This window comes from Elephas maximus, chromosome 19 (genome assembly GCF_024166365.1).
Source record: "Elephas maximus indicus isolate mEleMax1 chromosome 19, mEleMax1 primary haplotype, whole genome shotgun sequence".
NCBI lineage: Eukaryota > Metazoa > Chordata > Mammalia > Proboscidea > Elephantidae > Elephas > Elephas maximus.
In genome coordinates this window covers 71,313,585-71,339,368 of record NC_064837.1, presented here as the reverse complement: position 1 = coordinate 71,339,368, position 25,784 = coordinate 71,313,585, and the positions used below count along the sequence as shown (strand labels likewise).

The 25,784-nt window shown below is 56.1% G+C and overlaps 1 protein-coding gene across 3 annotated transcripts in view; it reads right to left on the bottom strand.

The window, feature by feature from the left end:
• Positions 1-1,315: 1,315 nt before the first annotated feature.
• Positions 1,316-25,784, bottom strand: part of BAHCC1 (BAH domain and coiled-coil containing 1) — a 67,836-nt gene continuing 43,367 nt past the window's right edge. For 2 of the 3 annotated variants that reach the window (XM_049859935.1, XM_049859937.1), the window contains 17 exons: positions 16,332-16,534; positions 16,030-16,172; positions 15,294-15,422; positions 12,701-12,818; positions 11,386-11,678; positions 10,453-10,631; positions 9,868-10,169; positions 9,607-9,714; positions 9,369-9,525; positions 9,094-9,208; positions 8,937-9,012; positions 8,716-8,824; positions 7,856-7,975; positions 7,480-7,656; positions 6,206-7,365; positions 4,775-5,011; positions 1,316-4,088 (listed from right to left, as the gene is read on the bottom strand). In XM_049859935.1, coding sequence (XP_049715892.1) covers positions 3,882-4,088; positions 4,775-5,011; positions 6,206-7,365; positions 7,480-7,656; positions 7,856-7,975; positions 8,716-8,824; positions 8,937-9,012; positions 9,094-9,208; positions 9,369-9,525; positions 9,607-9,714; positions 9,868-10,169; positions 10,453-10,631; positions 11,386-11,678; positions 12,701-12,818; positions 15,294-15,422; positions 16,030-16,172; positions 16,332-16,534 — 3,833 coding nt within the window. In that variant the 3' untranslated portion in view covers positions 1,316-3,881. The remainder of the gene's footprint in view (positions 4,089-4,774; positions 5,012-6,205; positions 7,366-7,479; positions 7,657-7,855; positions 7,976-8,715; positions 8,825-8,936; positions 9,013-9,093; positions 9,209-9,368; positions 9,526-9,606; positions 9,715-9,867; positions 10,170-10,452; positions 10,632-11,385; positions 11,679-12,700; positions 12,819-15,293; positions 15,423-16,029; positions 16,173-16,331; positions 16,535-25,784) is intronic. The other variant, XM_049859936.1, reaches the window with a different exon arrangement.

Below are 25,784 nucleotides of genomic sequence, written 5' to 3'. Positions count from 1 at the left end.
GTCTTCAGTGCCAGCATCCATCTTGCTTCAGTGTTCACATAATGGCTCGTTTGTCTTGATCAAAGTGTACTCTTGCGTTCTTAACCCTTGGGGTTCCACAGCTGGGAAGGGCCTACCCCCCTCTGCCAACTGAGCCCTCTCCATGCCTAGGCCCTGTCGGGGGCAGTGGGGAGCTAGAAGGCAAGGACTGTAGTGCCGTGTCCAAGTTAAGGTGGGAAGAGGGAGGGGGCAGGACAGAGGCCTTAGGGGAGGGGAGGGCAGTGGCCTGGGTCCCAGGGAGACCTACCCGCAGGCCCCCACTGCCATCTGTGGAACTCCTGGGATCCCTGGGCGTGAGACTCAGTCTAGCCTGCACTGGCCCCCTCCTCCAGGCTCATCACCACCCACCCACGTTCCTGGCCATCGGGGCCAGTGCCCCGTTCACCAGCCTGGCCCTAGGTCTCTCTGGCAGCCCACCCCCAACTGTTGACAGAGTTTCGGGTTGTTTACACCTTCTGGCTGTTATGAATCCTGCTGCTCTGAACATCTGTGCACAGGCTTCTGTGTGGACATGTTTCCATTTCTTCTGGGTATATAGCCTTGGGTGGGTTCTAGTCCTACGTGACTGGATTCCTTACGGAAAAGGAGGCAAGACACACAAGGTGAAGGCCATGCAAAGATGGAGGTAGAGATTGGAGCCAAGGAACCCCAAGGATGGACAGGAACCACCGGAAGCTGGAAGAGACAAGGAAGGACTCTCCCCTTAGAGCCTCCAGAGGGAGCGCCCTGCCCACACCTCGATCGCCAACTTCTGATCTCCAGACTATTAGAGAATAAATCTCTGTTGTTTTAATCCCCCCAGCTTGTGGTACTGGTTACGGTGGCCCCAGGGCACTCAGGGACCCACAGCTACCTGCCCCCCACCCCAGGGCAGCGCACCTTGGCCACGCAGACTGGCTTAGGCTGGACCTCTGATCAAGGACCAGGAGGTTCCCAGGAGAGGGCTATTGGGAAATGGAGAGGGGAGTCCTCGAAGCCAGGCCTAAAAAAAAATTTTTAGGCCTAAGGCGACCCCAAACCCACGCTGGCCACATGCTCCTTTTCTGGGCCCGAGGCACAGGCCTTTGAAGGCTGTCTAACTTGGGCCATCTAACGGAGGCAGGAAGGGGGTGCAGGGAGGCCCAGCCCAGACACCCCAGGAAGGTCCAGTCAGGCCAGGCTCAATTCAGGGACTTAGGCGCTGGCTGGGGACCCCCTTGGCCCCCAAGCCCTGGCAGTAACCATAGGAGAGCAGACAGCCATGACCCTGGCACTGGAGACCTGTACAATAGTTCATATATTTATTCTTAAGCGAGTTATCAATAAAAAATTTAATACTAAAAGGCCTTTACATAGAGTCTGCTGTTCATAAAACCTTTTTGTTTGTTTTTAGTGTTTACATTGAAAAAAAATTCCCGCCATCATCTTACTTACACATGTACAATAACCGCGCTTTTGCCACATTTGACCACAGTGAGGGGCGGGGGACACGCCATCCACACACACACACACGCACACACACACACACGGAGATGGAAGGAGGGAGAGAAGACAAAAGAAAAAGGGAAAGTGGGAAACATAAGACGAAAGAAGAGATGGCAACAGGAGGACCAAACAAGGTCCCTTTGCTCCGGATTGAACTCCAGGCCCCGGGGTTTGAAATCCATTTGGTTCACGGACCTGCTGCCTCGTGGGCACTGAGAGCTGCTGTTCCCCATGCCCTTCCTTGTCCCCAGCAGCATGCAGAACCATGAACACCCCCAGGAATGAAATATTGCACTCGAGCAGGGACAAAGGGAGCACTAGGGGTGGGAGCACTGCCGTGGGGGTGCAGGGAACCCCCAAAAGAAAATGACTCCTGCTCTTCCCATGTTGCCGGCAGGGGTGTCAGGGCCCAGGAGGGTCTACTGGCGGGTGGCAGCAGCCGTAGGAGGGAGGACCTAGGCTGGGGTTCTGGCTGTGGGAGGAGAGGGTGGGAGCAGAGGGCCGAGGCCGGGTTGGGGTGTGGGGCACTGCCTCCACGCCCGTGGGGAGGAGCCTGAGCTGTGGTCTCCTGGGGACCTTAAGCTGTGGCTGTGGGGTCACACAAGGGGTTGTCCTAAGGGAGAGTGGCTCACATGGGGTGCCTTCCTGCGGCACCCACGGGGTGCAGGTATTTCTGACCACATTTCCAAAGAGAAGAGCTGCTGGGTTTCGAGGCCTGCAGGGGCTGGCCTGCCCTATCCCCTTTGGCTGTGGGAGAAGGGAAGGGTGACAAGTTTTCCTAGGTTACTGGGGCAGTGCACCTAGGGTGGTGGGCGGGGGGGCTAACAGTCTCTGGGGGTGCGCCTGCCCTGGTGCCAGGGTAGAGATCCTTGTTCCTCGCCCCAAGCATTAGCCTGCAAGGCTGTCTGCGCAAACAGCATAGAAACGGCCCAGTGGCCTCCTCAGGAATGAGAGGCCGGTCCTCAAACAGGTAGAGGGGTCCAAGGGGCTAGGGTAGAGGTGGAGGGGAGAGGAAGGCAATGAGGGCCTATCTATCCCCTGCACAGAAGGCAGCCTGGGTGAGCCTGCAGTTTTACTTTCTCCCCGTGGCCTCAGCACCTCTGGCCTGGCCTCTTGCCGTTGAGGCCCTAAGCTGTTCAGTGAGGCCTTGGGGCACCCAGGAGGGTGTTTGGGGTGGGAAAGGGGCAGGTCGTGAAGACCTAAACTAGGTGGACTGAGGGAACCAGCCGGAACCGGTCAATCAGCCCCAGGCTGTTGCCACTTCACACCCACCCCTGCGGCTGGGGAAACGTAAGCTGGGGCACCAGGGGAGGAAGAGGTGCCCCCCAGTGTCGGTTCGGACAGGAGGAAGGGGCAGAAGTGGGGCAAGGGGTCAGTCCCTGCTGTGAGCAGAGGCTGGCCTTGTTCTTCTCAACACACGAGCCACAGAAATGGAGCTCAGAAGTGATGTGGAATATTCAGGAAGTAAAACCAAAATATCACTTTTCCTCATGGATGCTTGAAAAACATTTGTTTGTTTTGTTTTAAGCAGAAGATACATACAGCTGCCATCACACAGCGCCATGGGGACACCACCCAAGGCTCATTTACATCCTGAACCCCTTTTCCCACTTGAGGTCCTCAACACTGCCCCTTCCCCAAACACTTTCCCCAGGAGATGGATTGAAAGGAAATAAACTCGAGTGTGACTTCCGTCCTACAAGTCTTCCCAAAGATGAGAGAATGTGACCTGGAGGTTCTGTCCCCTCCCCGCGGGGACCATCTGACTGGACTTCAGCCGCCGCTCCCGACCAGAGCTGCTTGTTTTCACAAACGGCCCAGTGGATTTTCAAAGCAACAATCCCCCCCCAAACAAAATCCCTACACACACACAACAGACACACACATACACACACGCACACACATGCCCTCGTCACGCACGGAGGGGGGGGGACCCTATTCCACTTTTTTTCATAAAACTTCCCCGAAGAAATACAATATTTACATAGAGAAATAAATAGACAATACACCTGATTTCTGCTTTCCCTGGTGGGGGACAGTCGGAGGTACTAGGGAAAATATGGCTTGGATTCTAATCTCTCAAGAACTGCCAATGCGAGGGACAGAGGGTGCCCCACGCGGCCAGGCAGGCCGGGCGAGGGCAGGTCCGCCGGGGGCACAGCTGGCCCCCGAAGCGGATGGGATGGGACTGGATTCCGACGCCAAAGAGCTTACTCTTTACAGGGAAAATAGCAATAAAAAAGCCTGAATCTCGTGCGGTGGGTTTGCATATTTGCTCCGCCTGGCCCCTCAGAGGCCGGATGGGGCTGGCCACCTGGTGGGTCCTGGTGCACTGGGCCCCAAGTGGCGGGAACCGGCAGCGTGGGCTCTGGCCTCGGTCAGCACAGGATGGGTACGCCGTCGGTGGTCACCAGCCGCCCGGTAGTGGGGTCATAGGTGCCCGCCAGGTAGTAGAGGTCCTGCCGGTCCTGGTACCTGCGGCTGCGGGTCATCTGTTCGTACTGCTCTCGCCCCACCACCTGGCACTTGTGGGAGATGGTCTGCACGTCGTTCTCGTCCTCGTGGCAGGACTGGTACAGGGCGTTCTGCAGGTGGGTGGGGCATGGGGGTCAGTGCCGGCTCCCCACACGGCCCCGACTTCCCTGGCCCAGAGGAGACCCCTTTGTATGGAAGTGCACCCGATAAGCTGGAGGATGGTGGCCAGCGCCAGGGATCCTCTCCTGGCCTCTTTGGCCACTTGCCCTGCAGAGTTGGAGGAAATCTCTTTCCCCCTCCAGGCTGCTGTCTGTAAAAACAGCTTCATCTCAGGGAGGGACACAGCGTGGGGGCGTTTTCTGTTCCTGGGATTGGGGGGCGGGAAGGGAGTGGAGAACGCATGGGGGCTGCAAGGGGATCTTGCCAGGATTACAGGTGGGCTGCAACATGTGATCCCTGTGGGAACTTTTGACCCACTTGGAGCTGAGTGCTGCCTGAGGTCACCACATAGCACCCCAAGGTGACGACATCACCTACTTTACAGGGGCCACCGTGAGGAGAGGTGCCTGGGCAGCCAGTGCAGGGCTGCTTTCTGCCCGAGGCTGTGTGGTGGTAGTAAGGTGCTGGGTGGTGGCGGGGTGCTGGGTCGTAGTGGGGTGCATGGTGGTAGTGGGGTGTGGTGGTAGTGGGGTACGTGGTAGTAGTGGGGTGCTGGGTGGTAGTGGGGTACATGGTAGTAGTGGAGTGCTGGGTGCCAGTGGGGTGCTGGGTGCTGGGGGAGGGGCAGCCACCTCACCTTGCCGTCGCTGTGCCGCTTCCCCAGCTTGGTCTCCTCGGGGTGGTAGAACCACTTGACCTTCACCACCATGTTGCTGCCCCATGACTCCCACATGCTCTCGATGCGGCCGATGTAGGGCAGGTTGGGGCGGCCGGCTGACAGGAAGACAGCACAGTCTCCTACGCACAGGGTCTCCTTGCCTCGGACGATGGCCTTGTAGAACAGCTTCCTGGCCTTCCCCTTCATGCCCCGCCTCTGTAGGGGGCAACCAGGGGCAGAGCGGTGAGGCAACAGAGACAGACGGAGAGAGAAGCAGAGGCAGAGAGCAGGGGTGGGGGCAGACGGCGTGCCCTGGGTGTGAGTGCAGGGGCGCCGGTGAGGACAAGAAACGGCTGGAGGGAGGTCACGAAAGCCATAAAGCCTGGATTGGCTCTGCACCCCGGGCCATGACCCCGAGACCGGCAGGGACTCTGAGGGACCATGTGTGAAAGAGTCACAGCAGAGTTGTTTGCAAGAGCAAGACTCCTGAGCCCTACTGTCAACACGAATGGGCGTTAGTGACAATGTATCATCGCTGCTTCAAACTGTGACCAGTGTAAAACCAAAAACCAAACCCATGTGCTGCAGAGAACTGCCCCACAGATAATGTTCCTTGGCTGTAACCTCCACAGAGGAGCCCGGTGGTGCAGCGCTTAAGCGCTTGGCTGCTAACTAAAAAGCTGGTGGCTCGAACCCGCCAGCTGCTCCGTGGGAGGAAGACGCGGCAGTCTGTTTCCGTGAAGACCACAGCTTCGGAAGCCCCGCGGGCCAGCTCTACTCTGTCCTATAGGGTCACTATGGGTTGGAATCAACTCGACAGCTACGGTTTTTAACATATTTTTGGAAGCAGGTCGCCAGGACTTTCTTCTGCGGTGCCATCGAATGAGTTTGAATATATGGAGAAACTGTGTGTAAGGGCATATGGGATTCTGTACTTTCTGTACAATTTTTCTGTAAACCTAAAACTGCTCTAATAAATAAAGCCTATTAAAAAAATGTGAATAACTAAATGCCCACCCATAGAGTGCTGGCAAAAAAAAAAAAAGTTGGTGCATCCTTCGAGAAACAGAGTACCTCCCAGGCCTCCCAATGCTGGTTGTGCCGTTTATCAGCATGGGAATGTGCTCAGGCGATACCGCCAAGCAAAACGGCAGCATGCAAAGCACACGCTGAGCCTGTGGCCAGGCGTGATGGTCACGGAGATGATCTTACAGGTATAGACGAAGGGCTGGGCTGGAAGGGAAATGTCCACAGTGGTCATGGCGGAGGGGTGGGTTTGTTCTTTCCTTGAGTTTTCAAAAATTTTAGTTGAAATGGAATAGAAACATCACCCCAAAAATCGTATTTAAGGAGGAAAGGGGTCGGGACTCTATCTGGGGCTCTCTCCCCTGGGGAGATGGGCCCACCTACCTGCGTGGGGTTCCCTGACCACTTCCAGAGCTGCCGGGCGGGCAGGAAGGCCGAGATCTTTGGCCGGTTTTCCACAGAGGGCAGCCGCTGCCTCCGGGAAAGCTCTTTGGCTTTGGGGAAGCTCAGGGCCTCCTTGCGCTTTAGCTTGGATTTGCTGCCGCTGGGGCCAGCGCCCGCGCCTCCCCCGGCCACTGAGGCCCGGGAGAGGAAGCAGCGCTGGGTGTGCGCATGGGGGCCGCCCCCACGCAGGGTGTCGGGTTGGGCCAGGAGGGTGGGCACGGGGTGGGTGAGGCAGGTCTGCAGCAGCAGGGCTGGGTCTTCGTCATCGGAGCTGTAGGATGAGTCCTCGTTCTCAGAGGAACAGAGGCTGGAGGTGGAGACGGAGCCTGAGGACGAAGAGGTGGAGGAGCCGGAGGAAGATGAGGACACAGACAGGCGGGTGAGGAAGCGAGAGGGCACGCTGGCTGCCAGCCCGGGGCCGTCCTCGTCCTCGTCCGAGTAGGAGCTGGGGCAGTCACTGTCACAGGGGAGTGGGTACTCGGCCTGGCCCGCCGTGTACTTTCGCAGCGCCAGCCCCATGGGCAGCGGGTGAACGGGCGCCCGCCCTTTCTTGTCCTTGCCCATCAGGGCCGGGTGCGTGTAGCTGGGGGTTGGCAGGGGCCGACCCAGCTTGGGTGCCAGCTCCTTGGCACCCATTAGCAGTGCCTTGCAGGTCTTGTTCTTGGGTGAGGTTACACCCTCATGGTCCAGCTTGACCAGGAACTCGCTGCCTGTCCGCCGCCGCCCGCCCTTCTCAGCCTCAGCCTTCTTGGCCCGCAGCAGCTTGTGGGCTCCCCCTGGCAGGCCTGGCCCTGCCCCGCCGCCAAAGGGCGCATAGGAGCTGGCCAAGCTGCTGAAGGAGGCAGCGCGGAAGCCATTGCCAAACACCGGTGTGGCCACACTGTGCACGGGGAACAGTGTCTCTCTGGTGCGCAGCTTCTTGGTGCTGCCATTGAGCTGGAAGAGGTTCTGCAGGGCGCCTGGCCCCTTTGCCGCCGCCGCCTTCCGCTTGGTCTGCGAGACAGCTGACCAGCTCAGTAGGGGGCTGGCCCGGCGGCCCAGGAAGTGCTCTGCTGCTCCGGTGGGGGGTTTGGCACCTGAGGTTAGGAGGTCGGCTTTGCCTGGGAGGGACAGGTAGAGTCAGCGTGGCCCCTACCCACCTCACCCGGTGCCATTCCAGCCACCGACCTGGGCCGAGCCACCCTGAACCCGGGTCCCAGCAGTCCCATAGGTACCGGCTTTGTCTTTGCCAATGGATTTCTTCCCAGGGGTCTTGGAGACTTCGGGGCCATCATGCACCTTGGGGGACAGGCTGGGGGCAGGGGTCTCGCTTGGTGGGGGGGCCTCACTGGAAGCTTTCTTGCTTCTCCGGCAGCTGCTGGACACCAGTAGGGCTGGGGAGGGTTCTGTGCCTGCAGGGTGGGCAGGAGCCTGTGAGCACAGGCCCCACGGTGACTGCGATCTCTGGCCCTCAGGACACAGGTGTGGCTGCAAGGCTCAAGATGGCTGTGGGGAGTGGACGGAGCAGAGAAGGCAGCCCCCTCCCTGAGGACACCTCCTCCTCCTGGGTCACCCCTCCCCAGGACCACTCCCTACCCTCCTGGCACTCACACTGGATCTTGAAGTCTGGAGGCAGCAGCCGGATGTTGGAGACAGCGATGTGGCCAGTGTCCCCGTCGTCAAACTCCACCACCACGGAGTCCAGGTCCTCCTCCTCGTCACTAGAGGCCCCTGTGATGGGTGGACCCTGACATCAGCTGGACCTCGCCTGCCTCTGCTCAGCACCCTCAGGGCCCCCGGGGTGCCGGGCAGATGCCCAGGTCAGGGAGGTGGGGCCCTGGAGAGGTCTATATCCAGGCGGGGTGACTGGCTGGGCTCGGAGGTCTCTGAGAAATGACACGGGCAGACCCTGCTCCCTGATCACATTTGACTGTGAGCTGCCCCCCAGCCCTAAGAGCAGACACCTGCTCTCCGTCTCTTGTCGAAGCTGCGATATTACCGCCATCCATCACCTGCCCTGGGGCCCCAGGGGAGCAGACACACTTGCACGTGTGAGCACACATGGGCGTGCCATGGCTGAGTCCCACAAGCAGACCTCCCAGGAACACCTTCCTGCATCTTCCCCACCAGCAGGGGTTGCAGCTTTCCCACCCCAGGGGCCCCACACTGCTTGCCTTGGGGTCAGGAGGACCATGTGACCCCTCCAGAGACCCCCAGAGATCTGGGTATCATCCCAGCCAGACTTTCTCTGGCTTAGCTGGACCATCACAGCTTCCCCCACCCCATCCGGCCTCCCCCACATCCCTCTTTGTTTTTGGGGTGACATGGAGCTGACTCCATTGCCCTGCTGCTCTGACCAGCACTATCTGCCTGCTCCAGAGGAAGGGGCAGGGGACTGACAGTGGAGCCCCTGGAAGGCAGGGTCCCCTTGAGTTTTCGGCAACCCCAAGCCCAGGCCTGGGTGGGCTCACCTCGAACCACGTTGCCCGGGTACAGGCAACGTGACTTCTGGCTCCAGTAGGCACAGACCCGAGTGCCAGGTGGCAGGTACCGGCTGGACTGGGGCCGGACGTCTAGGACCTGCCAGGACAGAAAGGGGCGGGAGCCAGTGAGTGGGCAGGGCTGGCTGTGGGTGCCCGAGACGCAGACTGCCAGGGCAGATGGGGCAGGGGTGTCCCACACAGCCCCTCACCGCCTCCTGCAGTAGCTGTTCCAGAGAGTAGATCCTCTGCCGGTTGCCCCGCTCACCCTCGATGACAATGCTGTAGCTGGGGGGCAGTGGAGGAGCGTGAGAGGTGCCTGGGGCCACCAGACGCCCGCACCCCACCTGTGCCCACGCCCAGACCTACATATCGGGAGGCTGCAGGGTCCTGACACTGCCCGCGTACAGCAGACTGTCCTCCTTGGGAATGAGCACCGGCAGCCCATCCTGCAGGTCCTCTTCATGAATGACGCAAGAGCGTGCTGCAGTGAGGGAGGGGTGTCAGAGGCTGCCCCCCCAGTCCCTCCCTGAGGCCTGAGCCCCCGCAGCCCACCCCACGCGCCCTGCCCGTTCCTTCCCCACATAGCTAGGCCCCCGCCAATCCCTGAAGCTGGCAAGCCTGCCCCCTCCAGCCCTGCTCACCTAGGGCAGCGCTCTGCTCTGCGCTCAGGGGTCCACTGGCTTCCTCCTCCTCCTCTTCCTCCTCCTCTTCTTCGGAGAAGCTGCTGTTGTCATCAAACTCGAAGTCATCCTCCACAGTGAAGCTCTCCAGCAGCCTGCTCACCGCCCGGCCCTTGCCCTGGGGGGCAGAGGGGTCAGCTCTGGTGGAGGGGTGGTAGGAGGAGGCTGGGCTCCCTGGGGGTGGGCAGGTGGGCACTACCTGCTTGCCAACAGTCTTGCTCTTCACCTTGCCCAGCTTCCTGCCCTTGCCCAGGATGGCCTTGGCGTTGTGGGGTGACAGGGTGATGGACAGGGCCCCGTTCTTCCGCTGGGTAGGAGTGGGCAGAGAAGGGACAGTGTGAGGGCGGCACCCTGACCCAGGGGCGTGGGAGGGAGGTAGGCGGGGAGGGTTATCCAGGGCCACTTGCATCTAGGACTCCCGCCCTCTGGTCCAGGACCCTGTGGTGCAGCAGACCCTCACCCGAAGCACAGGCTGCAGCACTGAGCTCTTTCGTGTGGCTCTCTTGAGGCGCTCACTTGCCAGCTTGCTGCCCTCCTCGTGGCAGGTGAAGGCCCGGGTGGGGCCGAAGAGGGCATCCCTGGTGGTGGGGGCCCCTGTCTCTGCTCTCAGGCTGCCCTTGGCCTTGCCCTTGGCTTTCTTCTTGCCAGGCGCTCCAGGTGGCCTCCGCCCCGGGGCCTGCTCTAGCTTGGCACCCACCTTGGCCTTCACTGCCCGCCTCTTGATCTTGACCTCGCTCTCGGGGCTGGACAGGCGGCAGGCCCCTGTGGGAGGGAGGGGAGGTGTTGCATTGCAGGAGGTTCCCGTAGTCCCCACTTGCCCAAGCCTACCACCCTGAGGTTACCCACCACTCTGAGGTTACCCACCACCCTGAGATTACCAAGCAGGCTCTGCTGGCCCACCACCCCTGTGGTTACTGACATCTGAGTTGGCCAGAGCCCACTGCCCTGAAGTTATCCAGCAGGTCCTGCCAGCCTACCACCCCAGCCCACCACCCCCGTGGTTACTGGCAGTTCTGCCGGCCGGAGCCCACCACCCTGTGGTTACCGAGCAGGCCCTGACGCTCCTTCTTCTTCTTGGCCTTCTGGTTGGCTTCCATCTTGACCACAGAGGAGGGTGAAGGCCCCAGGACAGCCACACCGGTCCCCCCGTGCAGTGCCAGCCCTGGCTCCTTGGGCAGTGCCTCGGCCCCCAGGAGGCCCTTGTCATCCTCGCTGTCAGAGCCACTACCTGAGAAAGCCAGGAATCCCATGACTCAGCATCCAAGGGGCGCCATGCTGGGGGGGCCAGGGGATTGACCGTGTGTGTGCACGAGGGCACACTGGGGCTGTGGTGGACTGGTCACTGTCAGCCCCTTGGATGCCCCTCCCCACATGGGAGGGAATGGTGCCCAGGCTTCTGCACTGAGGGCGACGGCCCTCTGGGTCCATTTTTCTCCCTTACTCTGGGCATGGACGCCTGCCTGGGTAAGGTGGGATCCCTCTCCCCTTCCCGGCAGCCCCTCCTGCCTCCTGCTTGCCTGGCTGCCCTCCTGCTTCCTCTTCCCCTCAGCGAGGGGCTCCTTCCTTTGTTCTTTGTCAGGAAGGGCCCTGGGGGGCTGGGGAGGAAGCATCTGTTTGTCCAGGAGGGTCTCTGAACATGTATGTTTTCAGGGCCAGATAGCACCTCCGGGTCAGCCTGGCCGCTGCTGCGGAAGAAGCTGGGCAGCGGGGTCTATTTTTAACCCCATTTTCCAGGATGTGACCCTGATGGGGGGCACCCAAACAGGCACTGAGCTCTGACCCTGGGACGGTCACCTTCAAGAAGACCTGACCTCCTTCCCCCAGCCTGCCCATCCAAAGGCACTCCCTCTGCCCCGTCACCACCGCCAGCCCTGACCTGGCTCTGGAGGTGGCTCAGGCCCTGCCCACCCTCTCTCTGGGCCCCACCCTGTGACTGTGGCCCAGAGGTTCCCCGCTATGGCTAGTTCCAGCCCACAACTTGCCTGCTTCATGCCCCGTGGCCCCCGCCAGCTTGCCCAGGAACTTGGGCGGGTCCCTGCTGCTGTTGCCCTCAGGCTGTGAGGGCTGGGTTGCCCTGGACACCTTGGCGCTCTTGGCTCGGGACAGCTTCTTGCGGATGCATCCAGCTGGGGCAGCCTCCTTCCGCCGGAAGGGGCTCAGGCCCGTGGACAGTCCCTTGCTCTTGACCTTTGGCTTTAGCTGGGCCACCTTGTGGGCCACCTTAGCAGCCAGTTTGCCCTGTGGGCCGTTCCTCTTGCACTGCACCTTCTCCTGCGGAGGAACGGGGAGGTGGTGGCTGCACTCACAGGGTCTGTCTGCACCTGCAGGCACCCCGCAGTTCCCTCTGCCAGTGCCCACTCTAAGGGAGGCACCCCAACTGATCCACCACTCCCCCAACTGACCACCCACTCAGGCTAGGGGTGGCAGGGCCCAGGTGCTGTAGGCACGGTGGCAGAGCACACAGCAGGTAACGACAGGTGTCTGCTTTTCTAAAGGTGGGTGAGGGGCGTGTCCTGAGCAGAGGGGCTCAGGTTGGGGTAGCGTGACAACATGCTCTGACCCACCTCTCACCAGCCCCCACCCCAGGATCCTGCAATGAGGAAAGGACACCCCTGTACCAAGGAGTAACTGGTGCTGGCAGCCCGTGGGAGACCCTCCCCAGGGAATGTCGCCCGGGGTACTCGGTGGGGTGTTGTGACTGTGTACAGTGTTCCTGGACTCCTCCAGAGCAAAGGGGTCCTTGTTACTGATACCCAGACTGCTACCTAGATGTTAGTTTCCCTCTGGGGGTGAATGGAGGTGGGGAGGACATTTTGGAGCGATAAAGTCAGCGGTACTCTTGCTGGCCTCTGGTCTTGTGTAGCAGGCAAGTTGTGGGAAGCTCTGTGTGAGATGGGGTGATCGCATGCCCCTCCCTGGGGCAGGCGGGCAGCCCTGAACTTGTGTGCTCTTCCTGCCTCTAGTGCTGCCCCCACAGCCCCTCATCTCAGTGCAGACACCCCTCTGCGGTGCCTCCCCCACAGCTGGGCGGGGGCTGGCTGGGGACCATGTCTCTGGGTTGGTCCCTGTGCCTACCTCCTGGTTGCACTGTGATAGGGGAGGGGAGACAGAAGTGGTGCCTAACTGTGTGTTTCCATTATGCTGGCATGGGTAGCATCACTCAGTGACCAGCTCCATCACTCCTGCCACCAGCCACCTGGGAACCCCAGCAAGGTGCTGGCCTGGGGCAGCAGGCACCTCTGCCTGTCCTCGGGCGCCAGCAGCCCTGACCTGGGGTGAGGGCAGGTGCTCACCGCAGGGGTGGCCTGCAGGCCCACGTACACGCCCCGGTCCAGGCGGCTCCGCTTCTCAGGGGGCTCCCCAGTGCCCCGCAGCTCCGCGCACAGCAGGCTCAAGCTGGTTCGTACGGCCCTGGAGACACAAGCAGGTGGGTGCAGATGAGGGGCTCAGCACCCTGAGACTGATCCCCCCGACCTGGCCAGTTGGGTGGGTCACGGCCTGGCCCCACTCCTTTGAGGATGCTCCCTCCTTCCCAAAGAGCTCCTTGTACAGGGGGAGTTGCTGAGGCCTGGGCTCCTGCCTCCCAGGGCCCCTGAGCTTCACTGTCATGTGTGGTCCCAGGGCGGCCATGCCTGCTGCTCCATCCTGCCCTTCACCCTGACCCCACCCTGCCCCTCAGCTGCTATCTAGTCATGTTTGTGGTGACCCCGGGGACCAACCAGTGGCCTCAGTGGAAAACGGGGATGACAAGCAGACTTCTCTGCAGGGTTGGAGGGGTTCAGAGATGAAGTAGAACCCAGCCTGGCCCTCAGAAAAAGCCAGGCCAGTTGCTACCACAGTTAGGGGTCAGAGGGCTGCTGGGGGAGACTGGAGAAAGGTCCACTCCCAGCATCCAGTGCCTGGCAGGGGATGGGTGAACCTGGTCCCAGTGGGGGCAGTGGCCAGAGGGGCACATCAGTCCACCCCGGGGCCCCCTTGGCTCAGACCCTCAGGAGCTTTGTCCCTCGTCACTGATTCTAGATCTTGAGGGAGGTGCTATTACCCCACACCCCACTGCCCGTTTCCCAGGCGGGCTCAGGAGGCTGCAGAGGCTGGGCCTCAGTTTCCCCACTCCCATAGGTAGGGGCAGAGCTGCAGCAGTGGGGACCCCAGCCTGCACAGGCCCAGCAGCTGCCTCCTGACACCCCAAAGCAGCCCTGCCTGCTCCTCCCCACCACTGGGCTCCCCGCCTGGGGGACACTTCGCCAGCCTCTGCAGACCCACATAGGCAGAGCCCCTCAGCAAGACCATGTGCCAGGCGCCTTTACTGGCCCATTTCACTCCCCCAACCCCCGTTTCACATGGGAAAACTGAGGCTCAGAGAGCCTGGCTGCCTGTCCTTGGACAGACAGGGGCTGGGAGTTTGGACTGCCACCTGCCCCTCCTGGCCTCCTAACCTTGGGGCCCTCCCCCAACCACAGGTTGCTGAAGGAGCCCTGCTCGATGGTAAAATGAGCCATGGACAGAGGCTGAGAGCCATACCAGCTGTGTGACTGTCACCTTCCTGCCCAAGGGGGAGGCCAGGCCAGGTCGCCAAGGAGGACAGCAGGAAGCCACCACCAGGCCCTGCAACCACAGCCCCAGAGGAACCCACCCCTCCTGCTTCCTGGCAAGTAAGAGGCCTGCCCCCTGGGCCCCGCTGCCAGCTGTCACTGCAGGGACCCCAAGCCGGGACAGAGAGTCTGGGACAGGAGCCCAGAGCTGGGGAGGGGGTAGAAGGGAGGGAGGTGGGTCCTGGGGAAGGGGCCCTGCCTCAGTTCCTTCCTTCCTGAGGCCACTGCCCTCCAGCCAACAGGGACCGCCTGGGCGGAGCCTGGCTTCTCTGGGTCAGTGGAGACAGGCCACAGTACAGGACAAGGCTTCCAGGTCTGGGGACTTGGTGACAGGTGGCTCCAAGCCACAGCATGGGGCAGGCTTGCCAGGCCCCAGGCAGCGCTGGCTTCCTTCAGGCCCCACCCTGCTCAGCAGCCCTTACGGCCCTGGCCGGTTCTCAGAGGAGTCCTCTGGAGCTCCCTGCCGGGTGACACCTGGCTGGGCAGAGGGACAGCTCGGGGAGGCCCCCCAGCCATATGGTGCGTCTCTCCACTGCCTGCAGCCAATGCCAACTCCCCCTCCCCATAGCCTTCCCGTATTTGCTAATGTTTTGTGACATAAAGCCCCGAGATTAATTTTTTGCCTCTGTCTTAATTGAAGGAACCATTTAGTGCAGATTTAACTATTATTACCAAATCATCAGGATTGATGCAGTGCGAGCGATCTCTCGCCAATCGTGTCTGGAGGAGCTCAGAGGATTTATGCAAATGGGCCTGCCGGGAGAGGCAATTTGTAGCCGAGAAGGACAATTATACCAGGCCCGGGAGTGCGCCAACGACCGCGCCAGGCGGGTAATGGGTAATAAGATCTCTCGGCAGCCGTGAGCAGCACCTCAGCGTGACCAACAGCTTATACTGCGCAGATAAAGAGGCTTTCATACCATGTCGCCTCACAGGGGGCAGGGGCTGGGGCACAGGCTGGGGGGCGCAGGTGAGCAGAGCTCCATGGTGGGGTTCCGGGGCTGTGGCTTCCCAGGGACCCAAGCCCAAGGCTGACAGCCAGCAAACGGAACGCGGAGGCCTGCACTCGATGTGCCCCCTCACAGGCTCGGTTCTGCTGGGCACTTGAGGTGGCCCAGGGTCCTGGGCAGACTACAGGACCTCAGGAGAAGGGTGGGCAGCACAGCAGGCTCAGGGTGCTAGACAGGGGCCCCAGACCCTGCCACCCAGGTCTCAGGGACCTGGCCAGCCTCGGCCTCCCACGTGCCTGTGTACACCATGGCACCCTGAGATGCCCCTTGGATCTAGGACTCACTTGACTTTCTTGCCATCGCTCCTGGGCAGCTGGCCCCCAGGGTGCAGGGTGGGCAGACAGCTGGAGTGCTTTCGCTTCCGGGGCCGGCCGGGCCCTCGCCGAGCCGGGCTCCGGGAGCTGTCGTCTCTCCTGGAGGCCACGGGAGGGGCAGTCAGAGAGCTATGGCCACCCTGGCTCCTGCAGAGGGCCCTGCCATGGGGGGATAAGCGGGGGCTGCCTGGACTTGGCCTAGCACCTGGCCCAGCCGGCAGCTCACCTGACAGGCCTCTACCTCGACGAGCATCCTGTATGCTTTCTCACCCCCGCTGCCGCTCAGGGCTCCTTCTGCCCTTCACGATCCCCAGTACCTGCCCTGTCTTCCCAGCACCGCTGTCTGACCCCCAACCCCGTCCTGGCCTGCCAACACCTCCTCTCAGTCAGGGCCGCTGGGGTCACCAGCCTCGCTCCAGCACCAGTCTCTGCTGGGTGGTCTTTCTGCCGTGACCATTCTCCCTCCTCTCCATGTGGTTCCTCAGCTGGTCCAGTGCTTCATCCGCAGGCCTCATAAGTGCTACTAACCCACTACCCCGGGAGCCTTCCCAGCCCCAGCTTCCTGGCTGCCCCCTCACACCCAGATGCCCTGAGGCTGCAGGCCTGGCCTGGGTCTGCTCCTACCATGGCTGACCTAGGGCCTGTGGAGTGCCAGGATGAGCCCTCCCTGGTGCCCTGCCCCATGTGCTCAGCACCCCCAACGCACACATACTCGTGGTCATGTCTGCGCTGCAGCCGTGCTAGCTCCCGCTGCTTCTCCTTGTAACGCCGCTGTAGCTCAGCCAGCTGCACACGCATCTCCACCTCCTGCGTGTCCAGCCGCTCGATGGCCTCCTTGAGTGGGCACACCTGGCGGGTGGCGCACATGGGGCTGTGAGCAGAGCCGGGGCCTCAGGGGCCAGGGGCAGGTGGGTGGCCACTGTGGGGAGCTTCAGGCCCTCCCACAAAGGGCTCAGCCTTCTTCACCCCATGCACTGGGCGATGTGGTACCCAGGGCCCTCCACTCACGGGCTTGGCTTTGGGGGTCCAGGTGTCCTTGCGCTGCAGGATCTGCATGCGGGGGGTAAGCATGGGTCGGCTGCAGGGGTTGGAAGCAGGGGCCGGGGCTGTGGGGGCAGGGCTCTCCAGGCCTGCGGCCTCCACCAAGGACCAGGCTGTGGCCAGCGTGGCCAGGTGCTGCAAATTGAAGGCCAGCACGTCCTCCTCCTCATCTGTGGAGGGGGAGAGAAGGGGTCAGTGTGTGCCTGTGTGTGTGAGCATGTGTGTGTAGGTATGTGTGGGTGTGTGCATGACTATGTACATGACTATATGTATATACACAGGTATGTGTGCATGCATGTGTGTGTATACACAGGCGTGTGTACCCGGGTGTGTGTGTACCCATGTTGTAGATGACCCTGGGCCTGGCTCCTCACTGAGGCCCACGCTTAAGGCCAATAGCTTCAGGGCATCCTGAATAGAACAGGGTCTTGACAACAGCCTCAATATTGGCACCATCCCGGACCCCTGAGGCTGCTGAACTCCACAAGATGTGAGGACCAGACCCAGGGCCAGGCACTGGAGCTGGCACCTAGCACCTGCCTTGACTTCAGTCGAGAGGGACCCTCTGTGGGTACTGCAGCAGCTGGAATGGTACAGCCCTCAGGCAGGCTCCTCCCCACTGTGCAGAACAAGATGTACAAACCATCTAAGTCAAAGCAAGCGAGTGTTCCCACCCCTACCAGGAACTGTCCATGGGTCTGACCTAGAGCAGCAGCCGTGAGAAGAGAATATTCACTCTGGCCCAGGCCCCAGAAACTGAGGTTCTGGAGATTCAGGCCTCAGAGACTTGGGCCCTGGAAACTCAGGTCCCAGAGACTCTGGCCTCAGACGCTCAGGTCCCAGAGATTCCGGCCTTGGAGACTCAAGGTGTGCTCTGGGCAACTGAGCAAGGTTTGTGAGAAGCCCTCAGGATAGTCACAAGTTGACACTCCAGGCCAAGGACACTGAGGCCTCAGAGCCATGTTCGAAGTCACAGAGGCAGGTACCAATATGTGACTGACCTGCCTTAAACACAGGAGTAACCAGAGTCTGACCTCTAGCAGCTAAGAGCTGTCCATCCATCCATCCAGCTATCTGTTCATCCATCCATCCATCCCCCCTTCACTGAGGCTCCCTTATCCCCACAGAGCCTGGGAAGCTGACTTTTCCCTACTCCCTGTACCCACTCAAGGTCCCAGAGGGCAGTGATGGTCCTCTCCTAAGGCATACCTAGGCAGAGAACATTCCAGCATGCTCTGGCCCTGGGGTGGGCAAGAAAGGGCATGGTCCGACAAGGTAAGCTGAGGACAGGTAAGGAAGGTGGAAAGGGGGGTCAGAGTCCTGGGTCATGGGTCCCTCTCAGGGCTCATCTTCTAGGGTCTCAGAAGGTAGCAGGGATGAGGGTGAGGGTAGGGGTAGACAGCTAGCCTCACAGTGATTGGCAGGAATAATGCAAACTCAGGGTAGTAGCATAGGGTATCACAGCCCTGGTGAGGTCAGGAGGGAGGGATGGCAGCAGAGAGGGGAGACTGGTTATATGTGAGGTGGGGTTGATCCCGTAAGCAGATCTATGAAGAGTAATGGGGCCAGGCTTCTCACTGTCAGGAAAAAAGTTACAAGCACAGAGGAGAGAAAATCAGGATGAACCCTGTGGTATCATACTGGAGGTACCAGTGGGAAGTTGTAACTTCCAAAATACATACCTAGCTCTGTCCATGGGGAGTGTCTGGGAGCAGCAGCATCCCAATAGCAGTGAGCACACCAAGCACACAGATATTGGCTTCTAAATACCAGTCTCCATGAAAGCAACTGGAGATGCTTGGGGAAATGACTGATTCCAGGCTAGAGCAGAGAAAGGACAGGATAAACCCGCAGCATCTTGTGATGTTAGAAAGCAAGGAAGGGCTCCAAGAACAATGGGAATGTGTCAAAAGGACACAGGATCCCCCAAGACAAGGAACAAGACAAAGAATGTCCACTTCTACCACTGCTATTTGGCCTTGTACTGGAAGCCCTAGCCAGAGCAATTAGGCAGGAAAAAGAAATAACAGGCATCCAAACTGGAAAGGAAGAAGTAAAACTATCTCTATTCACAGAGGACATGACCCTGTATATAGAAAATCCTAAAGAATCCACAAGACAAAACTGTTAGAGCTAATAAAGGAATTCAGCAAAGTTTCAGGATACAAAAATCAACATAAAAATCCCTTGTGCTTCTATACACTAGCAATAAACAATCCAGAAAGGAAATTAAGAAAACAACTACGTTAGCAATAGCATCAAAAAGAATAAAATACTTAGGAGTAAATTTAACAAAGGACTCACACATTGAAGCCTCCAAAACATTGCTGCAAGAAATTAAAGAAGACCTGAATAAATGAAGAAGCCCTGGCTGCACAGTAGTTAAGAGCTCGGCTGCTAACCAAAAGGTCAGCAGTTTGAATCCAGAAGCAGCTCCTTGGAAACTCTATGGGGGAGTTCTACTCTGTCCTATAGGGTCGCTGTGAGTCGGAATCAACTCACAGCAATGGGTTTGGTTTTGGTTTTGAAATAAATGGAAAGACATCCCATGTTCATGGATGGAAAACTCTATATTGTTAAAATGACCAGTTGCCTGTTGTGTTAATGCTGACTCGTGTCAACCCCATGTGTGTCAGAGTAGTGCTGCACTCCAGAGGGTTTTCAATGGCTGATCTTTCAGAAGTAGATCACAAGGACTGAAACCTTCAACCTTGCAGTTAGCCGCCGAGCACAATAACCGTTTGAACCACCAAGGGATGTTAAGATGCAATACTACCCATAGCAACACAGAGATTTAATGCAATTCATGTGAAAATAGAAACAGCTTTTTTTTTTTTTTTTTCTTAAGACATAGAAAAACTCATTCTAAGATTCATACAGAATTTCAGGGACCCAGAATAGCCAAAACCAGAACAATCTTGATACAGAAGAACAAAATCGGAGGGCTCACACTTCAAAACTTACTACAAAGCTACAGTAATCAAAACAGTGTGGTTCTGATACAAGTATAGAAATATAAACCAAGGGAATAGAATTGAGAGTCCAGAAATAAACCCACACTTCTACGGTCAATTGATATCAACAAGGGTGCCAAGTCCATTCAATGAAGAAAGAGTAATCTCTTCAACAAACGGTGCTGGGACAACTGGATCTCCAATGCAAAAAAACGAAGTTAGATCCTTACTTCACACCTATACAAAAATCAACTCAAAGTGGGTCAAGGCCTAAATCTAAGAGCTAAAACTGTAAAACTTAGAAGAAAACATAAGGGAAAATCTGCATGACCCTGGATTTGGCAATGGCTTCTTAGATACAACATCAAAAGTACAGGAAACAAAAGAAAAAAAATAGATAAATTGGACTTCATCAAAATTAAAAACTTTTGTGCATTAAAGGTCTTGTGCATCAAAGGATACTATCAAGAGTGAAAAGATAACCCACAGAATGGGAGAAAATATTTGCAAATTATATGTATGATAAAAGATTACTGTTCTCGTTAGGAGCTATCAAGTCATTTTTGACTTTCAGTGACCCCATGTGACAGAGGAGAACTGCTGCATAGGGTTTTCTTGGCTATAATCTTTACAGAAGCAGATCCCCAGGTCTTTCTCCTATGGAGCCACTAGGTGGGTTCAAACTGCCAACCTTTCAATTAGTAGCTGAATGCTTAAACAGTTTGCCACCAGAGCTCCGATGATAAAAGGATTAATATCCAGAATATATAAAGAACTCTTACAACTCAACAACGAAAACACAAACAACCCAATTAAAAAATAGGCAAAGGACCTAAACATTTTTCCAAAGAAGATAAAACAAGTGGCCAGTAAGCACATGAAAAAATGCTTAACATCATTAGTTGTTGTTGTTGTGTGCTGTCGAGTTGATTCCAACCCATAACAACCCTGTATGACAGAGTAGAACAGCCCCATAGGGTTTCCTGGGCTGTAATCTTTACAGGAGCAGATCGCCAGGTCTTTTCTCCTATGGAGCGGCTGCGTGGGTTTGAACTGCCGGCCTTTCCATTAGTGGCTGAGTACTTAACCATTGTGCCACCAGTGCTCCTTTTTATTAATCGTTGTTGTTATTAGGTGCTGTCAAGTCAGTTCCAACTCATAGCAACCCTGTGTACAACAGAATGCAACACTGCCCTGTCCTCTGCTTCCTCAGCTATATTTGAGCTCATTGTTGCAGCTACTGCGTCAATCCACCTTGTTGAGGGTCTTCCTCTTTTCCACTGACCCTCTGCCTTACCAAGCATCATGTCCTTCTCCAGGGTCTGGTCCCTCCTGATAACACATCCAAAGTATGTGAGATAAAGTCTCGCCATCCTCACTTCTAAGGAGCATTCTGGCTGTGCTTCTTTCAAGACAGATCTGTTTGTGCTTCTGGCAGTCCATGACATATTTGACATTCTTTGCCAACACCATAATTCAAAGATGTCAATTCTTCTTTGGTCTTCTTTATTCACTGTTCAGCTTTTGTATGCATATGAGGAAATTGAAAATACCATGGGTAGAGCTGGGCACACCTCAGTCCTTAAAGTGACATTTTTTTTTTTTAACACTTTAAAGAGGTATTTTGCAGCAGATTTGCCCAGTGCAATGCATCTTTTAATTTTTTGACTGAGGCTTCCATGGGCGTTGATTGTGGATCCAAGTAAAATGAAATACTTGACAACTTCAGTTTTTTCTCCATTTATCATGATGTTGCTTATTGGTCCAGTTGTGAGGATTTCTGTTTTCTTTACATTGAGGTGTAATCCATACTGAAGGCTGTAGTCTTTGATCTTCATCAGTAAGTGCTTCAAGTCCTCTTTGTTTTCAGGAAGCAAGGTCGTGTCATTTGCATAACACAAGTTCTTAATGAGTCTTCCTCCAATCCTGATGCTGCATTCTTCTTCATATACTCCAGTTTCTCAAATTATTTGCTCAGCCTACAGACTAATTAAGTATGGTGAAAGGATACAACCCTGATGCACATCTTCCCTGATTTTAAACCACACACTATCCCCTGGCTCTGTTCGGATGTCTGCCTCTTGGTCTATGTACAGGTTCCTCATGAGCACAATTAAGTGTTCTGGAATTTCCATTCTTCGAGATGTTGTCCATAATTTGTTATAATCCATCCAGTCAAATGTCTTTGCATAGTCTGTAAAACACAGGCATACATCTTTCTGGTATTCTCTGCTTTCACCCAAGATCCATCTGACATCAGCAATGATAGCCCTCCTTCCACATCCTCTTCTGAATCAGGCTTGAATTTCTGGCAGTTAACATCAGCAAAATTTTACTTGTGTGTGAAATTAACAGGAAACCCTGGTGGTGTAGTGTTAAGAGCTACAGGCTGCTAACCAAAAGGTCGGCAGTTTGAATCCACCAGGCACTTCTTGGAAACTCTATGGGGCGGTTCTACTGTCTATAGGGTCACTATGAGTCCGAATCAACTCGACAGCAGTGGGTTTGGTTTGGTTTTTTGGGTGATATTAATGATTTTGTTTGATAATATCCACATTCTGTTGGATCACCTTTCTTGGGAATGGACACAAATACGGATCTCTTCCAGTTGGATAGCCAGGTAGCTGTCTTCCAAACTTCTTGGCATAGATGAGTGAGTGCTTCCAGTGTTGCATCTGTTTGTTGAAACATCTCAATTGGTATTCTGTCAATTCACACCAAATCAGCAAATGAAGGTCCCGAAAGGTTTACACCATCCATGTCATTAAGGTTGACTCTACTTTTAGAGCTACGGCTGCTAACCAAAAAGTCGGCAGTTCAAATCTACCAGGTGCCCCCTGGAAACCTTATGGGGTGGTTCTACTCTGTCCTGTAGGGTCGCTATGAGTAGGAATTGACTTGATGGCAACCGGTTTGGTTTTTTTTTTGGTCTACTTTAAGGAGGCAGCTCCTCTGCAGAGGTGTTTTGAGTGCCTTCCCACCTGAGGGTCTCACCTTCCAGCACTACATCAGATAATGTTCTGCTGCTATTCATAAGGTGTTCACTGGCCAATTTTTCAGAAACAGACCGCCAGGTCCTTCTACGTAGTCTGTCTTGGTCTGGCAGCTCCACCAAAATTGACCACCATGAATGACCCTGCTGGTATTTGAAATACCGGTGGCATAGCTTCCAGCATCACGGCAATATGCAGGTCATCACAGCATGACAGATGGACATTAATCGTAGGGAAATTCAAATCAAAATCACAATGAGTTACCACTCCATACCCACTTGGGTGGCTATTTTAAAAATAAAACCAACCAACTGAACGAAAAAAAAACAGAAAATAAAAAGTGTTGGTGAAGATGTGGAGTGACTGGAACCCCCATGCACTGCTGGTGAGAATGTGAAATGGCGCCGCCACTGTGGGAAGGTCTGGGGAGTTCCTCAAATGGTTAAACATAGGGTTACCATATGACCCAGCAATTCCGCCCCTAGGTGTATACCCAAAATAGTCAAAGGCAGGAACTCAAACAGGTAAGTGTTCACAAATGTTCACTGCAGCACTATTCGCAATAGCCAAAAGATGGCAACAACCCAAGTGTCCATGAACAGAAGAACAGATAACAGAATGGGGCATATACATATATATATATACACACACACAAATGTATACACACATACACACACACAAATACGCATACGTATACACATACATACACACATATGGGGGAGAAATATTATTTCCATAAAAATAGAAAGAAGTTTTCCTTCATGATGAAAAACCATCATGCTGAGCGACAGAAGTCCGACACAAATGGACAGACACTATATGATCCCACTTATATGAGGTACCTACAACAGACCAATGCACAGAGACAGAAAGTAGATGAGCGGCTGCCAGGGGCTGGGGGAAGTGAGAATGGGGAGTTATTGCTTAACGGGCACAGAGTTTCTGTTCATGGTGATGAAAAGGTTTTAGAAATGGATAGTGGTGATGGTTGCACAACGATTGTGGATATAATTCACGCCACTGACTTGTACAGTTAAAAATGGTTAAAAGAACATCAGTTGGTGTCAACCCACCTGGATCAAAGGAGAATGAAGAATACCAAGGACACAAGGTAATCACAAGCCCAAGAGACAGAAAGGGCCACATAAACCAGAGACTACATCAGCCTGAGACCAGAAGAACTAGATGGTGCCCAGCAGGGAACACAACAGAGAACCCTTGAGGGAGCAGGAAAGCAGTAGGACGCAGACCCCAAATTCTCATAAAAAAACCAGACTTAATGGTCTGACTGAGACTAGAAGGACCCCGGTGGTCATGGCTCCCAGACCTTCTGTTGGCCCAGGACAGGAACCATTCCCAAAGCCAACTCTTCAGACATGGATTGGACTGGACAATGGGTTGGAGAGGGATGCTGGTGAGGAGTGAGCTTCTTGGATCAGGTAGACACTTGAGACTATGTTGGCATCTCCTCCCTGGAGGGGAGATGAGAGGGTAGAGGAGGTTAGAAGCTGGTGAAATAGATAAGAAAAGAGAGAGTGGAGGGAGGGAGTGGGCTGTCTCGTTAGGGGGAGAGCAATTGGGAGTATGCAGCAAGGTGTATACAAGTTTTTGTGTGATAGACTGACTTGATTTGTAAACTTTCGCTTAAAGCGCAATAAAAATTAAGAAAAAAGTGGTTACAAGAACAAATTTTACGTTATATATATATTTTACCACAACAAAAAAAAATAGTAAAGAAAAAAAAAAAGGGATATAGGAGCCAGCTGTGGGGGCTCCACAGGCCACATCTGGGACAACTTGATCATCAAAATAAACAGTGACCATGCCAGATTCAAGACAGCAAGAATCCAGGAGTCTACACTGATATAATTAAGTGAATGAATGAATTCATACATTCATTTATTTCCCACTGGGGAGGGTCTTCACACTGTCAAGAGAGTGAAAAGACAACCCACAGAATGGGAGAAAACATTTACAAATCATAGATGTGCTGAGGGATTAATATCCAGAATATATAAAGAGATCCTACAACTTGACAACAACAAAAGAAACAGTGGAAACTCTCAGCCCTGGGATAGGGAGGGAGGGGGGCTGAGGGGGCTTTCTTCACCAATGAGGGGGTATGCACACCCCACAGCGGCTGCAAGTCCCCCAGGATCTCCCCATCTCCTGGGGCCACTGTGGTCCATGTTCTGGGAGAGAGAGGCTAGGGGCTCTGGGTGTGGCTCCTCCAACAAGTGCAGGTTGAAGAAGGCACTGAGCGCCAGCCCCACAGTGGACTAGTGCTACCCAGCCAGACAGAGACCTCTAGGGTGAGAGGTCTGGGGACTGGGCAGGCCCCTGGACTTGAGCCCAGGGTCAGGGAGCAAACCAAAGATCCCTGGCCAAGAGGCCTGCTAGAGGGGGCTGGAGGGCCTGTGGGTGCCCGGGCAGTGAGGGCGGGCCAGGCTCAGCTCAAAGCCACGCAGTCCGGGCTCAAGCCTTAGCTCTGCCACCTTCCCAGGCTCCTGGAGAGGCTCTGGGCTCAGCTGGACTGTCTGTCCGCCTTCCCCTCCTTTTCCTGCTCCGAATGCTGCTATTCACCCAGAGAAATTGCCAGAGAACGGAGCCGGTTCCTCATTAACTTCAGACAAAGCGGTCACCACGTTCTTTCCCATCAGGGAGGCGATCTGGATCTGAGTGACTGCGCAGACCCACCCAGGAACTAGGACAGGGGGGCTGGGGCGCCGGGAGGAGGTGGGCTGGAAACTGCCTCTGTCCACATGGCCCTGGGACTGTGGCGCTTGTCTGGGCCGTTCTGACACCCACCTGGTGACCCCAGGGACACACATTGTTGGCCCTGCACATGAGCACTTAGTCAATGAGTAAGCAGAGTCCAGGCACCCATTCCCGCCACAGCCTTCAGTCTTCCATGTCCTCACCAGCCCTACCCCTCGCCTACAATCTCCTGGTCACCTCCCAACTGAGGCCTCCTGGGGGGGCCATCAGGGAGCTTGTTCACCCCAGAGTCCTGCCCCAGGAGCAGGGTTCATTTGGGACCACCGCGTTCATCCTGCCTGCGGGCCGGTGGCTGAACAGACAGACGGGCAGCCCTGAAGACCCTGTCTGGGAGGGCCACACGGCCTTCAGGGAAATTAACTTTACAAGAAGTCACGTTATCGCCATGTAGAACAGAAGACGCTGGAGGGGGCTGGCGGCTTGGAGAGTTTTACGTGAGGAAAAGGGATGACGAGGACCCTGGTAGGCTCTGTCTATAAGTATCAACCCACCAAGGCCTGAGAAGATAGGGTCTTCTACTAGTGGAAGATGCTGGGCAACAGGCAGGGGCTGTAGTGTGGAGCCCCCCAGAGTGGAGAGAGGTGAACATCTTAGGGGTCCTGGTCCCAGCTCTCTCCCCACATGGCACCAGCCAGGCTCGCTGCACTGGCCCATCCTGGGGTCCTTGGGGTGATAGGGTGTGAGGAGGGAGGAGA